General features: G+C 51.4%; 1 protein-coding gene and 1 pseudogene across 1 annotated transcript; one reads left to right on the top strand and one right to left on the bottom strand.

Moving 5' to 3' along the window:
• Positions 1-3,314: 3,314 nt before the first annotated feature.
• MVB12A (multivesicular body subunit 12A) lies at positions 3,315-6,972 on the bottom strand. Its single transcript, XM_060092146.1, has 9 exons — positions 6,809-6,972; positions 6,581-6,679; positions 6,357-6,453; positions 5,229-5,355; positions 4,759-4,878; positions 4,564-4,670; positions 4,272-4,333; positions 3,885-3,941; positions 3,315-3,695 (listed from the first exon to the last, which is right to left on the bottom strand). The coding sequence occupies exons 1-9, from the start codon at positions 6,896-6,898 to the stop codon at positions 3,633-3,635; spliced, it is 822 nt and encodes a 273-aa protein (XP_059948129.1). The 5' UTR covers positions 6,899-6,972; the 3' UTR covers positions 3,315-3,632.
• A 4,294-nt stretch (positions 6,973-11,266) lies between these two features.
• Positions 11,267-12,082, top strand: LOC132485604 (transmembrane protein 241-like; annotated as a pseudogene).
• Positions 12,083-18,016: the final 5,934 nt, after the last annotated feature.

Here is an 18,016-nt window from a genome sequence, read left to right as displayed (position 1 = left end):
ACTCAGAGCAATTTCTTTCACTGGCCAAGAACTAGGGACAATCCAAATGTCCATCAACAGATGAACAGACTGTGGTACATCCATACAATGGAATACTACTCAGCAATTAACAAGAGGGAATTACTGATTCAGGCAACACAGATGAATGTCTCAGACCCAATAGTGAATAATTAGCCAGGCTCAGAAGAGAAGAGGACTCGTTTGGGCATTGCACTTAGATCAAGTTCAAGAACAGGCAGAATGGAATTCCCTGGTGGTTCAGGGGTTAGGACTCAGCACTTTCACTGCCAGTGGCCCAAGTTCAATCTCTGGTCGGGGAACTAAGATCCCGCAAGTCAAGCAGCATGGCAAAAAAACAAAACCAAAACAAACAAACAAAAAAATAGGCAGAATGAATGATGGGGTAGAAGCCAGCAGCTTTGGGGGTTTGGGCGGGAAGGTGCCCAAGGTGATGCTCAGGGCTGGCACAGATCATTGCTCTGATCTGGAGAGAGCAGTAGGGGCCACAGCTGGGCTCTGGAACACTTGAATACAAGAAGTGTGGGGTATGCCACTAGTAGAAGCCACTAGGACTTGCATCTTCCATTCAATCTGCATGGACTTTGGTCTGCAGAAGCCTTCCAGCTGAGAAGAACTTTGAGAGCCAGGAAGAGTTTTTGCAAGTCAGCAGAGGCAGCGGAGAGACACAGCCCCACAAGAGTTCTCCCTCAGAACTACCAAATGAGGTGAGGACCATTGAGATTCCCATTGTAAAGATGGACAAACTGAAGAATAGAGAGGTTAAGCCACTGCTCAGGGTCACCAGCTAGTGAGCATTGGAGCTGGGACCACATCTCCCCAGAAATGTCCCTCTCAGTCCCCAGGCCCCTGTGATGCCCGGGTCTCTGCGCCTCAGAGCCAGCTAAAGGCTCCCTTCCCTGTAGCCCAAGAGGATGTAAGCTTAGCTGGAGCTGTGAGGATTGATGTGGCCCAAGTCAGGAGTTGGGGGCTGGGCTTCCCTGATGGCGCAGTGGTTGAGAATCTGCCTGCTAATGCAGGGGGCACGGGTTCAAGCCCTGGTCTGGGAAGATCCCACATGCCGCGGAGCAACTAGGCCCATGAGCCACAACTACTGAGCCTACGCATCTGGAGCCTGTGCTCCGCAACAAGAGAGGCCGCGATAGTGAGAGGCCCGCGCACCGCGATGAAGAGTGGCCCCCGCTTGCCACAACTAGAGAAAGCCCTCGTACAGAAACGAAGACCCAAGACAGCCAAAAAAATAAATAAACAAATGTGGGGTTTAAAAAAAAAAAAAGGAGTTGGGGTCTAAGGGGACAGGCTCCATCAGGACTTTCCAGCCCCTTTGTGAGGCTGTTCCCAGGCCCTGTTGCACTCAAGAGGATTGGGATTTTGCAGAGTCAGTGACCTGGCAATGATGGTTAATCCAGTCGGACCCAAGGCCAGTATGGGTCGTCCGGGGGCCCCTGGTCACACACAGATGCCCTGGAAAGTGATCTGGGGCTGGTTTCAGGGTGGCCAAGATCACAACCAGAGAGAACAAACAGCCTTTGCTTCCCAGCTGGATCGGATTCCATGGCCGGCGCCAGAGCAACCTGGGTGGGACCTGGCAGGTGCTGGCTGCGCCCAGATTCGGGGAGATATCTCAGCATCAGAGGCCTAGTTTTTCCGAGGCAGCTGAAGTCGGTGGGGGGAGGGGGTACCGTCTCCCCTTACCCTCCCCTCCAGGATAGTTCACTGTCTCCACCCTCAGACTCCCAGGGCAGGGGACTCTTTTCCCTCAGATGCCTGTGCAGGGCAGTATCTCCCCCTTCAGGTCCCCAGGCCAGTGTCGTTAGACACAAGTGCCTGGGTGGGTGGCACATCCCCTTGGGACCCCGTGTGACCCCTTCTGGCCAATGAGCTGTGAGCAGAACTTTGACAAGGCACTTCCAGGCCACAGCACTTAAGTGACAGCGTGAGACCCTTCTGAGTCCATCCCCACTGTCTTGGAGGGATGCTGGCCACCCCTTCGGCTGCGTTTCCTTGCAGCTACGACCAGCAGCCTGTTGCCGCCCTGCCAGGGGCACGTGATGTGGATGAGAAATAAGCCTTAGCCTTCCTATGCTACAGAGATCTGGGGAATGTTCCTGACCTGGGCCACCCTGACGCTATGGGTACCTGGGGAAGAGAGAGCAGAAAAGGAAGCACATGCGCGGGAGAGACAGTGTGAGCCTGGGGTGGTTCATTTCGCAAATACAGTTTGTGGAGTCTGTATTCGCCAATTCTCCTACTGGCTCAAATTTGTGACCCCCAAATCGATACTCACAGTGCTTTTGTGTCTATTGGTAGACACGCACAGTGCCGGAAAAAATCTGAGTCCTCAGAGGTGCATGTTCCCAGCTGTGGTAGGACAAGGCGATGTTCTGCCTTCCTGTTCCAGCTCTGACTATAAACAGGCATCCTTCATGAGGTCTAGCCAGTGGCCCATTTTGCACTTTTGTGCTTTTTCATTGGTGATTTTTGCTGTTTGCAAAGGCCCCCAAGTGTAGTGCTGAAGAGCTATCTAGTGTCCCCAGGTGCAAGAAGGCTGGGATGTGCCTCCGGGAGCAAATACTCTCCGATGAGCTTTGTTCAGACGTGAGTTCTAGGGCTGGTGGCCGTGAGTTCACCGTTAACAAATTGGCAGCATGTATATTAAACAAGGTGTCTTGAAATGCACAGAAAACAAGGTTATGTATTGATTACTTGACCAAAATGTGACTAGAGGCTTACAAGAACCTACCTGTATCTCCCCGAGGAATACAGTATTTCCTAATTCAGTTTTCACGCTACTTTACAGAGGGTAACTACCGCGATTCATGAGTATCCACCGTTTGTGTCTACCACACAGCGGAGGAAAAGGGACGCACAGAACAGAACAGCTTGGTGGTTAAGAGAGCAGGCTCTGGGTTGGAATCCCAGCTGTGAGTTTAGCCGCCTCCTGCTTCGGTTTTCCTATCTGTGAAATGGCCACGCAACCAGGGCTTCCCACTGAGCTGGGGGAGGACTAAATGAGATACTGTACATCAGGTGTTCGTGAGGAGGTCCTCGAAGTATAAACGGTAGCCGTTACTATTATTACTGTTACGCGCAATGATGGAGGGGCGGGACCCGGTCTCCTCTGTGATTCGGAATCCTGGCTCAGGCACTCGCTGAGCCTCAGTTTCTCCCTCTGTAGAATGGGAGTGGCGGCAGCGCCCCCTCCCCTCCAGGACTTCACCCTCTTGCTGAGTGTGCGTCTGTCCCTGGCTCCTGCGAGCCACAGAGACCCACAGTCAGAATGGAGACTACAGACGGCCCGGACAGCGTGGTGTTTATTTCCTGGAGGGAGGACGCCCGCGTGGCCTCCAGGCACCAGCGAGTTTTGACACAAATGACTTGAAGGCACTGCTTTCCGTCCAGCCCCTACCCCTGCCTTGCACATCAGGGCCCGGGGGACAGGAGACCCATCACCAAGCAGACCGCTCCCGGCCCCTCCTGCAGGGCTGCTGCTCCGCTGGGTGGCTGAGGGTCCAGAATGCCTTGCGCCGCCAAGGCTCCCAAGATTCAATTCGGTGGGCAGCTGCCAGTCCGGGGCTGTCAGGCAGGGGACTCTCCCTGGGGCCGGTGAGGGGCTAAGAGACGCTAGGGGGCAGGCGGGCAGCTGCCGTCTTCTCCACCACGAAGCCGTAGTTGTACTGGGGGGCGGGGAGTGGGGTGAGGGGAGAGCACAGAGCGAAGGAGGAGCCACTGGGGTGCCGGAGAAATGGTGGGGCATGGGGATCTGGAGCCCTCGAGGTGGGTTATAGCTGGGAGAGAAGAGGGACCCAGGGGAAACTGGAGGGCCTGCACCCCCCAACCCCACCCCCTCCCTACCCTGCACCCACCTCCTCCTCAATGTCCGCCAGTGACTTGATGGTCAGATCAGCAAAGGCAGAGAAGGCCTGGCAGGCAAGGGGCACGTCAATCTCGGGCAGGGACCCCAACGTGGAACCCCCGTTCCCTCATCTTCAAGGAGGGCCCCCTCAATATTTGCCTGAATGTTCTCTCCCCTTTCCTGCCACCATCTCTTGCCCCCAGCATCCAGCTGCCCCTCCTGACTCCCCCATTCCAGGAGACCCTCCCGCCCCCTTGCCTTGGCCTCCAGCTTCCTCTCACCCAGGAACTCCCCTCTGTGCTGAGGTGCTGGTTACACAGATGATGCCCCCTGATTCCTGTTGCCTAGAAACGCAATGGGGAGGGGCAGACCCAGACTCCCTGGGACCCGGACTCACCAGGGGACCACAGCTCTTGCCCTCGAATCGGGGGTGCAGCGTGAAGGGAACCCCATCCATGGCTGAGAAAAGCAGGTGGGGGGAAGGAGCTGAGGCCCAGGAGACTTGAGGCCTGCCCGCTCCCCACCCTGAGAAGCCCATCCTGGAGGTCTCGGCTCTTCCCAGTCTTGACAGAATGGGGGAAGCCCAGGCCTGGTCCAACCCTGCCCTTGCACCTTCCTGGCTGTACAATTTTGGGCCAGTCTCGCCCCACCCCCACCCCAGTGCCTGAATTTCCCTGCTCTGTGCTCACCTGAGATGCCGTAGAGGTTGGAGGCCTCGTAGATGGAGTCGTTCCTCCGAAGTGTAGATGCCCGAGAGCCCAGCCTCGAAAGCGTCCGCTCCGGGAAGCCACCCTTGCTGGTGGAGGCAGGATGACCCAAGTCAGAGGCCTGATATCCACCGCCCCCCGCCATGGCCGCTCCCATCCCTGAGCCCGAGGACTCACCTGGACTGGCCAGGTGGGTACAGGGAGAGGTCTCTCATGTCTCGGCTGAGAGCTCGGGGCTTGGGCACTGGCCGCGGGGCCTTGGCCTTCTTGCACCAGATGGCGAAGCCCCCCATGTCCCTAGAGGAGGAGGAAAAGAGAGAAGGGGCTCTGGCCCAGTGTGCAGCCAGGGCTGAGAATAGCTGCCAGGGGAAGGCAGGCCTCCAGTGACCTCACATCTCAGCCCACACGCTCAGCAACATACTAACTAGTATGATGGGTGCAGTCACCATACTGGGTGCTTCAGACACACCAACTCATTTGTTCCTCACCATCACCCTACAAGATTGGTACAACTGTCCCCACCTTAACATGTGGAAACTGAGGCATAGAGAGGTGGCAGAAGGGATGGAAGGACTCATGGGAGCCCCATGAGGGACTAGGTATGGGGGTTGGGAGGGCAAGGAAGGAGGGCTGGGGGGTGGCCCTACCCTACTCGCAGGTATCCAGGCACCGTCTTGGTTTTCCCACTCAGCCGGACGTCAAAGACAGCTGTGTCTGCAACCCCCAAGGGCACCAGCTTCACACACATGCGTTTCTTCTTGGACACGGAGGCCTCTGGGAGTGAGGGACAGGGGAATGAGAAAAGAGGAGAAGCAGGAAAGGGGTCCAAAGATGGCTCCAGGAGAATGCTCGCCAAGGTGCTGTTTAAGGCAGCCATCTGGATGGTGCTGGGGCAGTGGTTAATCATGAATGGTAAAGCCATAGGAGGGGAATCCATGTAGGAGCCATGGGGGCAGGTTCATCTTTGGTGACATGGAGAAGCATTCATGGGGTGGCCATGGGCACCACAGTGAGGGTGGGTAGCTGTGGGATCAGACAGAACTGGGTACCCATCCTGGCCCTCCAAACACACTCTCCCTCAGCCCTCTAATCCAGAGGTCAGCAAACTACAACCTATGAGCCAAATCCGGCCCAAGATCTGTTTTTGTCTGGCTCATGAGCAAAGCATGGCTTTTACATTTTTAAAGGGGTATATATTGTATATATGCAACAGAAACCATCTGGCCTGGAAAGCTGAATATATTTACTACCTGGCCCTTTACAGGAAAAATTTGCCAAGTCCAGTACCAATAGATATATGTTGAGAGCCAAATATAAATGACAAGACATGGAGAGGGCATGAGAGGCAGGGAGAGCCTGATGGTTAGAAAGCAGAGCAGTCGGGGCTGGGAGGGCAGCACCAGGGTTACCAGAGCCCGTGTGCAAAAGCGTGGAAGTGGAAAATAGAACTGTGCGTGGATCAGCTTAGCTACAGTGTAAGAAGAAGGCGTAGTAGTAACAGTAATAAAACAGGTCGCATTGACTGAACACTTACTCTAGAACAGAGACTGTACCAATCGCACATTTTTACGCAGGGCGGGGTACATCGTCCCGCCCTAGATCAGGGCTCTGAGTCCTCAGCCAACACTGTCATTACCCAGTGCATCAAGGGGGCGGCCAAAATTCAAAAATCGCATGCCTGTGGTCCCTCCATTCCTTTCCTGGACCCTCCCCGCAGAGACGCGAACATGCCCCTGACCCCCCCACCCCACTCCCGCCTTCGACAGGGGGCTCACTGGAGTCCACGGGGTCGCAGACCGGGGAGAATCCCGGCGGGAGGGGGCTCTTGTCCACCAGGACCTGGATATCGACCACCACGTTCTCCTGTGGATTCTGGCGGGGGGGGGGGAGGGGATACATCGAGAATCACTCAGCAACCGGGATCGTGTGCCTAGCATAGTCCCCATGGACAAAGGGGAGTGGGAGGACCCCGGGGACTCCGAAGGTGAGGGCCCCTTACCTCTAGGCTGCCCAAAGGATTGAGGCACAGGAAGTAGCCGGATTTCTGCCCGAAAGTCTTGCCGAAGCTGGCGGGCGCCCCCTCCACAGTGCAAGAGATCTACAGCGCGGATGCGGGTCAGCGCCAGGCTCTTACCCGGCCGCAGCCGACTCTGCCCCCATTCAACCCCCGGCCCCTGGTGTCGCCGCCTCTCTCCCTATTCGTCCCTGGTCCCCTGACATTGCTCACCGCACTGAACCCCCGCGGCGGGGGCGCCGAGGCCGACGACCAGGCCAAACCAGCCAACGGGGCCGCGTCGGCCCCGGACCCCGGATCCATCCTCCAAGCCAAGCACCGAAGGCGGGGGACGGCCTCTGACCTCCTAGCCGCAGCTGGACTACGGAGTTCGGGCAAGAGTCTGAACTACAACTCCCAGACGGCCTTGCAAGACCGGGGGGCCCGGAAGCGCCGTATGAGCGTGCCGGGGAAGCTGCCGGCCAATCGCGTAGTGACAAGCAGCCACACCCTTCATGCCCACCCTCCCCCACCCCACTCCCCCAATCCCACGGTGGGCCTTTGAGCGACGTTTGCGGAAAACTGTCTCGCTTTCTTCTCACGCCCAGCAACTTCTGCCGGAAATGTCTCGCTAGCTGCAAACCAAAACTACATTCCCCAGAATTCCTTGCGGTATCAGCCTCTACTCCAGAGATATGGTCGGTGTTTCACGGAAATTTGGGGGAGAAATATGAAAAACTCGCAATTCTAGCTCCAGGAGGTCATCCGAAAGGACACTTTCATGTGTTATGCTGCAATTAATTTAACGAAAAATACGGACCAACTTGAGCCATGAAATCTTGGTGTAACTTGAGGAATTATTCACAGATACAATTAGTTTTTTTAATTCACAGATACAATTAGTTTTAGCATGGCTACATGCTTTTACACGCCTCAGGGGGAAATATGGAAAACTAGGGAACAGAATATTATCTACTCCTGTATATTTTCCAATTTTTTACAATATCCTGGGTTAGCCCACTGCCTGTTTTTTGTACCACCTGTGAGGAAAAAAAAATGGTTTTTATATTTGTGATGAAATAAAATTGTTTTTAAGGCAGGACAAAAAACCTTTTAACGTAAAATTCTCTCTGCCGTTTGGGCCACTACCTGCTCCCCTTTAGCGTGCATTGCGCATCTGCATTATACGTTAACTAGATATCCTTAACACAGGAATGCCTGCTTGAAAGAAAAGAGAGATTTTCTTCTGGCGCCAGGAAGGTAGCTCCTTAGGAAATAACATTTCTTTCTCAATCCTGTAAAGGGTCATGATAACCCACTACTCACCTTGTATGTGCAGATCTGGACTACGTAAACTGTCAAAACCTTGACTCAAAAACTATACAACTATGCTTTGACCTCTAACCGGTGGAACAGTCCTCAGAACTTTCCGAAAGACTTTCTTTCACGTTACAATCTCAAGACTATGGGGTCCTCTTGAAGTACCCCATTATTCCCACTGCTTAGGAGAATGTTGGTTCCCAACCCCAGGAGTTCCCCAGGTGAAATTTGAAACTGACCCCCATACACAGAAGGCAAGGAGAAACCAAAGAAAGAGGCAGACTACTCCGGATTGGTAGGTGGCAGATTTAACAAACGAGGGAACTTATATACGAGGCTTGTCTCAGGCAGCCACAAGATGAGTAGATCTCCACACTAAGATAGGAAAGGGGCAGGGCACAACCTTTAAAAGAATGACATAGCCGTTGAGGACAGGACATAAACTGATTATGATCTCGGAGAGACAGCAGTGAGCGGTCCTGAAGAGAGATCTCAGTTCCCTGCCCAGGAATTGAACCTGGGTAGCCTGGATGAAAACCAGGAATCCTAGCCACTATACCACCAGGGGCTAGAGGCTAGAAGCAAAGGGGCCCTGGCTGTTTCCCCCGTTTGAAAGCAAGAATGTTTCAAGGAGGCAAAAATTGTAAAAACAGGTACAAAGTTTATTATTAGAGACACAGCACCGTGGTGTATGGGAGAGCACACAGAGAAGTTTATTTATTTAAGTCAGGCAGAAATACACAGAAATACAGAATACACAGAAAGCTAGGCAGAAATACACACCTAGAGAGAAAGGGTATGGGCAGCCTCTCTAATGAGGAAGAGCGCAGTAAAGAACTGATACAAATCTCTTATATAGAACAATCCTTCTGGGTCTTTGTTTATCTTTGGCCAATTATCTCATTTCTTTTCCCACATCTGACCTGTCCTAGGTCACTCCCCAACATGCGTGCACAACTTTTTGCTAAGATGGATCCCACCGCAAAGGCCTGTGGGTGCATGTCCACACTTATGGGGTGGTGCCCCCTCCCTTTTTGACCCCCAAGGAGCCTTCCTGAGCATGTGCAGACAGGGAAGTTTTCCTTAACCTCAGGAGTTGTCATCATATCTCATCTCTTTACTTCAGCAGAGCTCAGCTTCTGCCACCAGCTTTGTCCTTGGAGTGTCTGGGTGAGAACAAAGCTTCAATTTTAGTCCACTTGACAAACACCAGCTGCCAGCCCAGGGGCCCATCTATCTCCTACCTCAGAACCAACTAGGTCCAAGATGGCGGAGGAGTCAACTTCCACTAGACCTTGAGCCTCAGTATACACTAATTGTAATACATCAGTAAGCTAAGTGTCACACCCACAGGCGCCCTGACAGTTCTGAGGCCGACCATAAAAGGCCAAAAAGTTGACGGTGGCCCAATTCCTGGAAATCCCCTCCCCTTCCCCAAAATAGTTGGAATAATCTTCGCACTCATTAGCCTATGAAATTACCCACCCCTATAAAAACTGACAACTCCATATCCTGGGGCCTCTTGCCTTCTGAGATGGCCCACACTCTGTCTATGGCATGTGTATCTCCCTGAATAAACCTTCTTTCACTTTACTATGGCTCTCTCTTGAATTCTTTCCTGTGCAAAGCCAAGAACCCACACTTGGTGGCCGTCCCAGGGACTCACCTAAGACCTGGGATGTGACCTTCCTCTCACACCCCACTTTCTCTCCTGCAGCAACACTGCTTACCAGAATCTTAAAAGTTTATATAAAGGTCTCAACAGGATTCAGTCGCATATACCGTTCAGATTGTCTCAACAACACTTTACTCTCTCAAGGCTGCATCCTTGAAAATGGCTCCCTTTGTGAGAACAGTGGGTAGAACATACATTCCAAGGGTGGAGAGGGGGTGAGGGGCCTCTGGTTCCCTAGGTCCACCTCGAGGGTCAACTAGTAGCCATGTCCTCTCAATGACCTCCTCCTGAAACGGAGCAGGACCCTGTAGTCAGTCCTTCCCCATGTCCTCAGCCTGCCTTTTGTTTGTGGAAAAACTTTAGTCGAAGAATAAATTTAATCAGAGAAATGAGAAAATGTAGAAACAAAGGAAAACAGTCTAGCAAGACTAACTAATAATAGTTTAGTCATTAAGCATAGTCAAGGACTTTTAGTTCCTTCTTAAGGGTTATAGAAAATATTCCTGTGAGCTGTCTTGTAGATACCGAAACCCCCCACCAGGTGGAAGAAGTTAACTACATGATGACCAGACTGCAGCCAGGACCTAAGCTGCTCCAATTTACACAATTCCAAGAACTGGCCTCAAAGAAATGGGAACAAACCCTGGAACTGAAGATTAACTGTACTTAAAACAATCAAGATGATGCTGGTCAGACCACCACATGACCAATTTCAAGATGACTGTCAGAGCTGACTGTGCAGTTTCTGCGTGTAGCCCCTACATGCAGGGACCTGAAAGGGAGTTGGCCTTTGGACAGGAGTCCATCCTCCCCGCACCCCGGTTGCTGGCATCCAAAATAAAGCAAACTTTCCTTTCCACCAACCTTGTCTCTTTATTGGCTTTTGAGCAGTGAGCAGCCAGACCCCACTCTCGGTTACACTCTAACACTCCACCCCTCATGACCAGCTCTTACAATTTCTCATGGCCCCCTCTTCCACAATGTGCACTGAGTAGTCAGCCAGGGATTTCATTAGCACTGGAGGTGGCTCGTTAGGTGCCTATGTGGCTGCTCTGGAGGCAGATAGCACAGCCAAAACATAGGTATGTGCGAGAGGAAACACAGATTAAGATAAGGATGCCCAGAGCTTCCCTGGTGGCGCAGTGGTTGAGAGTCCACCTGCCGATGGAGGGGACACGGGTTGGTGCCCTGGTCTGGGAAGATCCCACATGCCGCGGAGCGGCTGGGCCCGTGAGCCATGGCCACTGGGCCTGCGTGTCCGGAGCCTGTGCTCTGCAACGGGAGAGGCCACAACAGTGAGAGGCCCGCATACCACAAAAAAAAAAAAAAAAAAAAAAAAAGATAAGGATGCCCAAAATAAGTAACAATTTTTCCCACCAAGAGCCCCACTGAGGCAGGAGATAGATGGGCTCCAGGCTGGACATTTACAACTAGCCTTCTGTTTACATTTCCTGAGGCAAGAGGCAGGTGGGCTCCAGGGCAGATATTTACAACTGGCCTACCGTTTGCACTTTGAGATGGAAATAACAACAGAAACAGGGTAAATAGCTGGATTTTGTCTCCTGTGGACACTTTAAGATAACAGTTATGGCAGGGATAGAGAGAGGCTATACCCTGTTTAAATAAAAGATCAAGAGGTTGGCCACTGGGTGGCCCGGCTTGCGCGGAGGCCCTGGGACTCCCGCCGGTTCCCCGGGGAAGCGGCGCAAATTGACAGATGTGCATGAGGAGGTGCCTGGTCGGCCTCACGTTTTGTACCTGCTACCTGGCTTCTTACCTCATGAACAAGTATGTCCTGTCTGTCTTGAAATTTACCTACCCTACATTATTCCAAGGGTGGCAGGCATTAATTGGTGGACTTTTGCTTCATGTGTCATGGAAACTGGGCTGGGCAGAGATCAACAGCAGTTCAAGATCTTTACTATGTTTTGACATGGCTTCCTGCTTCCGTGCTGTTTGTGGGTATCATCTATGTTGGTTCCAGAGCACTGTCCAGACTGGCCATTCCTATGTTTCTCATCTTGCATAGTGTAGCCGAAGTTATCATCTGTGGGCACCAGAAGTGTTTTCAGAAAGAGAAAACATCTCCTGCAAAGATCTGTGGTGCCCTCGTCCTCCTGGCTGCCGCAGGGTGCCTGCTCTTCAGCGACTCCCAGTTTGATCCAGATGGTTATTTCTGGGCTGTAATTCACTTATTCTGCACAGGGGCTTATAAGATACTACAGAAATCCCAGAAACCCAACACGTTAAGTGACATTGACCAGCAGTACTTAAACTATCTATTCAGTGTGGTGCTCCTGGCATTTGCATCTCACCCCACAGGTGATCTCCTCGGCATCCTGGACTTTCTGTTCCTGTATTTCTATAGATTCCATGGCAGCTGCTGTGCCAGTGGATTTTTAGGATTCTTTCTCATGTTCAGCACAGTGAAGCTAAAAAGCCTTAGGACCCCAGGGCAGTGTGCAGCCTGGATTTTCTTTGCTAAGGGGCTTCCCTGGTGGCGCAGTGGTTAAGAATCCGCCTACCAATGCAGGGGACTCAGGTTCGAGCCCTGGTCTGGGAAAATCCCACATCCTGTGAAGCAACTAAGCCCGTGTGCCACAGCTACCGAGCCTGCGCTCTAGAGCTCGTGAGCCACAACTACTGAGCCCGCATGCCATAACTACTGAAGCCCACGCGCCTAGAGCCCGTGCTCTGCAACAAGCCACCACAATGAGAAGCCTGCGCACCACAACAAAGAGTAGCCCCCGCTCGCTGCAACTAGACAAAAGCCTGTGCGCAGCAACGAAGACCCAACGCAGCCCCCCAAAATATAAATAAATAAATAAATAAATCCTGCATGCTGCAACTAAGACCCAATGCAGCCAGAAATAAATTTAAAAATAATAAATCTTAAAGAAAAGTAGATGAAGAGGTCACATATTTCCCATCCTTGGGGCAAGAAAGACACTGCGCAAGCGTTAAAAGTCTCCTTGGGACATCAAAAGGCAGGGGACAGGGACCTCCCTGGTGGTCCAGTGGGTAAAATTCCACACTCCCAATGCAGGGGGCTGGGGTTCAATCCCTGGTCAGGGAACTAGATCCCGCATGCATGCTACAACTAAGAGTTCGCATGCCACAACTAAGAGTTCACATGCCGCAACTAAGAAGCCCACATTCTGCAACGAAGAAGTCCGCATGCCGCAACTAAAGATCCCGTGTGCCTAAACAAATATCCCCCCTGCTGCATCTAAGACCCAGTGTGGCCAAAATAAATAAATAATAAAGAAACTAAATTTTTTTAAAGAGGGACGGCCAGGGGACACCAGACCGTAATAAGTCAGGTCAATTCCCCGCCCCCCTCAGAGGCCCTTGTGTTAGAATCCATCTTGTCTGAGGGCTGTGTGCACCTACGGAGGGTCCTGAGGCAAATCAGCCATGGGCCCAAAGCAAGATGATTGGCCAGAGGGGAAGCAAAGACCCAGAAGACTGCCCCCTTATAAAGGATTGAAACTTCCCAAAGGCACGACTCTCTTGCTGAGTTCACCCGTCCGTCTGTACTCTGCTTTTCTAATAGATGCTTTACTTTCCTTTCTACCTTCCGTCTCCTTGTCAGAATGTTCTCTTTTAAAGTCAGACAAAGACTGGGGCCCAGACTCTAGCCACAGTCCTTCGTGGTCTAGTGGTTAGGACTTGGCACTCTCACCACCACGACCAGGGGTCAATCCTTGGTCAGGGAACTAAGATCTCACTTCAAGCTGTTACTCACTGCCAGCTACCACTCACTGTTGTGTGTGTTCGAAATCACCATGATCTGAACCACTGATTTATTGAGTCCCTGAGGCTGGGGATCACTCAGGGCATTCACTGTGTCCTCATGTGCTTTAATAAAGGTGCTACATTAGCAGACTCATTGGGTATGAACACACAACATTCTGCTTGGATAATGGCCCAGGTGCCTCCTTGCAAGGCAGTCGTGATGTCCAAGGCCATCTTATTTTGGAGGACAGCTCTTCTCATTGAAGGCTTGCTGGGTGTACTGACTAAGGGCTTCTATGTGTGCTATAACGTCCTCCAGGCCAATAGAGGGAATAAAGACTGTGGCCAAATGATCGTACCAGTGGAAAACAGAACTTGCCCACCTGGGAGATGGGAGATGAGGGGAGGGAAGTTGGCAACTTTTGTTACTGTAGGGTGGATTCTCCCCATACCCAGGGTGTAGCAGCCCAACCATCCAGATGGAAGCCACGGCCAAAGAGTTTTCCCACACATCACTGGGTCCTGTTTAGGATTACCCAATAAATATGTGGGTGACATGACCAGTCAGTGCCAGACCAGTTGCTGGTCTTTAATATGACAGAATACCTGCACAGTTCCAATGGTATCCTCCCCATATTCCTGGTACAACTGGGTTGGTTCTGTTGAAAGTGTTTTTTCTGTTCCCAATATAGGGGTGCCTAGGTGCTCAAATATCCCTAACCTGGGGTAAGCCACATGAATCCATTCCAAATCTGAGCGTAGCCACCCATGCTTCTGATGGTGGTGCTTTTAGGACCTTTCTGGTCAGCAGTTGGCTGGGCTGCCTGTGTTGATTGATTGACAGAAAAAGAATACCCATGTCCAGTGTTACTGATGGTTTGTGCCCCAGGCAATATTGGTAATATCAGATGAATTAAGAGCATTCATCCTAATTTGTTTTTTTCTGTAATGTCACATACTACTTCAGTGCCTTCTTATTTCGTTACCGGAGTGTTGGTACCCAACATGATGATCCCAATGAACTAGAGAGGAACAGCTGCCCACATACTCAACAGCTGGATTGATAGCTGGGCATATTTGTGGGCCCACTGTAGGAAGGTATTTCCATTATGTCCCCATCCTGTGATCGAACACCATAGGAACAGCAGAAGTCTAAGGTCAAAAAGACAGATTAGGGGCTTCCCTGGTGGCGCAGTGGTTGAGAGTCCGCCTGCCGATGCAGGGGACACGAGTTCGTGCCCCGGTCCGGGAAGATCCCACATGCCGCAGAGCGGCTGGGCGTGTGAGCCATGGCCGCTGAGCCTGTGCGTCCGGAGCCTGTGCTCCACAATGGGAGAGGCCACAGCAGTGAGAGGCCTGCGTACCGAAAAAAAAAAAAAAAAAACAAAAAAAAACAAAAAAACAGATTATTTAGTAGGAACTGGTACTGGGAGATCTTCCCTTCTAGAAGAATTACACTTGTGGCCTGATCCTTAGATGTTAACGTGGCTGCAGCTTTAGAAACTTGACCTGGTTGTACATAGCATATATGTTGGCCAGCAGAGGCAGTGCTGTCAGGTGTGAGGTGGACTGGGGGTGGGATATGTCAGACCAGGACCACCACCTTTTCTTCCCTCTCAGTGGTACGTGTTCCATTCCAGGGACAGTGCATTTCCATGGGTGCAGCTTGTAGCAGGACAATGGGATTCCTTCTCACCTGGGGATGTGAACTAACTCACCCATCCCTATGGGAAGCCCCACTGCAAAGTCCGGTAGATAACGCCTGTCTCAGGTGTGATGGGGCTTGGTGATCTCAGCCGCACAACACGGTGATTCATCATGATGAGAGTCGGGCCACTGGCTGTCTCCCATCACTTCCGTAACTTTACAGTGTTGGGTGTCTTGGCAGGGCTCCCCAGTCTGGCATATGAGGCAACAGGCCCTATTGGTCAATCATTTAAATGTCTTAAAGCCTGGGATAGTATTTGAGTCGAATCGGCCAAGGCGGTTTTACCTGTTAGTCATTTAATCTCTGCTGCTTTAAAATTCCATCCTTCTTTCCTACCAACCCTGCTGCCTGTGGCTTTTAGGGGAAATGGAACTTCCGTTCCACATCATGTGCTTTTGCCTAATATTGCACAACATGACCCTTAAAATGTAACCCCCGGTCACTGTCTATTCGAAGAGGGTATCTGTACTCTGTTTCTCTAATCCCCTAATGGGGGCAACCTGGTTTGGGCAGCCACAGGAGAAAGCTTGGGTTAGGTTAGATGCCATGTCCACATAAACCAAGACATTTAGAACACTCACTTGGAGGGAGGGGGCCAATATAATCAATTTGCCAATCCCTCACTGGTTGGGAACTCCAGTGGATGGCGCCAGAGTCCTCTGGCAATTGCCTGGGGTGCTGTTTAGAACACACATGTGGTTATGGCATTAACCAAGTCACTTTATTTCAAGGGCAATCCAGCATCCTTGACAATATGCCATCCCAGTCAGGGACTGCAGTGGCTGCAGTTCCTATGCGCCCAATCTGCTGTATCTATTGAGGGGTCCACTAGGCCTCATACTGGGCTAGGGCATCAGCTCCCCATTTGCCAGGGGGCGTCAGCACCTTAAGAACCAGGGACATGGAAAACAGTGAGGGCTGCCTCAGGCTGTTGGAAGCGAACCCAAATGTGTCTCCACATATCCTCACCCCAGAAGGGCTTAGTCACGATCATCTACCCCTTGGCTTCCCATTGTCCAAGCCATAGGGTTAACCTCTTCAGAACAGTCCAACTATCAGTGCAAAGGTTAGCAAACAGCCTGGGCTCCTGAGTCATCCCCAGCCAAATCGCTCTGAATTCAGCCCACTGGCTGCTGCAGTTCGTTTGCTATCCAGATGGTGTCAGTGTTGGGCTGAATAGCCACTACAATTCCTGTCTCCGGTTGCCCGACTAGACCCTTAGGTGAAGCAGGCATCAGCAGGAATTTCCCCGACTTCCTCTCTACAGGTTGCAGGGGCTACACAGGAATAGAGGCGGTGGGAGCAGCGGGTGTCTGGAGGATCTACATACTCTACAAAGCCTGGGAGCACTCGCATTTCTAGAGAGAGTGGGCTGGCCGACCGGGTGCTCTTCTGCTGTACAAAACGCTGTCACTCAGTCAACGTGGGAGTCTGAGCCATGGCAGAGGTGGGTCAATGGAACATATTGTCAATACACCCCTTGATAAGAAGGGATGATATTACCATGATATGCTGGTTTTCGCGAGAGGTCCTACTTGCAGGAGGGTGATGTAGACTGCTAGAATCTATTGCTTTATGGGGGTATATCGGGTTTCTGCCCCCTTCCAGAGCGGGACCAATATCCTAGGGGTCCTCTCTCCTGCTGTCTCTGCCACAGTGCTCAACCCATACTTTCTGGAGTCACAGATACATCTAACTCAGACTCAAATGGTAGCCCTGCTTGGGAGATGCCCAGAGCTTTCATCTGCTTCACTAGTATTTTTTGCCTTCTCAAAGGCAGCTGGTTGCTCTAATCCCCACATGCCCTTTCTTTACTTTAAAGCTGGTATAAAGGATGGAGACACTATTATATATAGGAAGGAGAAACAACAAGGTCCTACTGTATAGTACAGGGCACTATATTCAATATCCAGTGATGAACCATAATGGAAAAGAACAGGAAAAAGAATATATAGATATATGTATAACTGAGTCACTTTGCTGCACAGCAGAAATTAACACAACCTTGTAAATCAACTATACTTCAATAAAATTTTTCTAAAGAGGAAGGAGGCGTTGCATCAGGTTGGGAATGAAAGTCCTCCAAAACCCCCAAACCCCTATGAAAGCTTGCACCTCTTTCAGATTCTTAGGGGTTGCCCCTTATCAATCATGGCTTCTGGGACAATGTACCTCTCACCCAACCAAATGACTCCCAGAAGCTTTATGGTGGAGCCTGGGACTTGAATTTCCTGTGGGTTCATCCACATCATCGTCTCCCTCACAGATGTTCCAGCAAAATCTGCAGAGTGTCCTGCAGCAGAGGCAAGTCTTTACATGTCAACATTATATTATCAATGTAATGGGCTCATTTTAGTGGTGTGGGGAAGGAGAACAGGGACAGGTCTGGGGCTCCCATCCCATGACATATGGTGGGGCTGGGCAGGTAGCCTTGGGGAAGTGCTTGAAAAGTCCATTGTTGCCCCTCCCACTTGGAGGCAAATTGATCTTGTGACTCAGTGGCCAGGGGTAGATTGAAAAAAAGCATTTGCTAAGTCCAGCACAACATGGTACACTCCTAGGACTATGGCCAAGGTATCTAAGATGGTGGCAATTTGGGACACAACAGCATGGATGGGGGACACCCCTGTGTTCAATTCTCGATAGCCCACGGTCACCCACCACGAGCCATCTGGCTTTTTTACAAGCCATACCTGTCTGTTGGAAGCACTATGGGCAGGGCGTACAATACCCACTTGGTGCAGTTTGGGGATAGTTTCTCCTATTTCATTATGCCTCCCAGGCCATTTACATCATTTGACAGTAACCACTATTTGAAGGGGGCCGGTAGACTTACTGGTTCCCAGCTGGCATTTCCCCTCAGCATTGGTTTGATTACTCTAACCTCAATGTGGAATTCACAGGTAGAGGTCTGTAGACTGAACTTGTAGGATATCAATACCCAATATGTTCTCTGGTATTGGAGAGAGAAAAACCTCGTATTCTCGGTGGGGAGTACACC

The sequence above is a fragment of the Mesoplodon densirostris genome, chromosome 3 (genome assembly GCF_025265405.1).
Source record: "Mesoplodon densirostris isolate mMesDen1 chromosome 3, mMesDen1 primary haplotype, whole genome shotgun sequence".
Taxonomy (NCBI): domain Eukaryota; kingdom Metazoa; phylum Chordata; class Mammalia; order Artiodactyla; family Ziphiidae; genus Mesoplodon; species Mesoplodon densirostris.
Note: the sequence above shows the minus strand (reverse complement) of the source record. Positions and strands in the feature narration are given on the sequence as shown.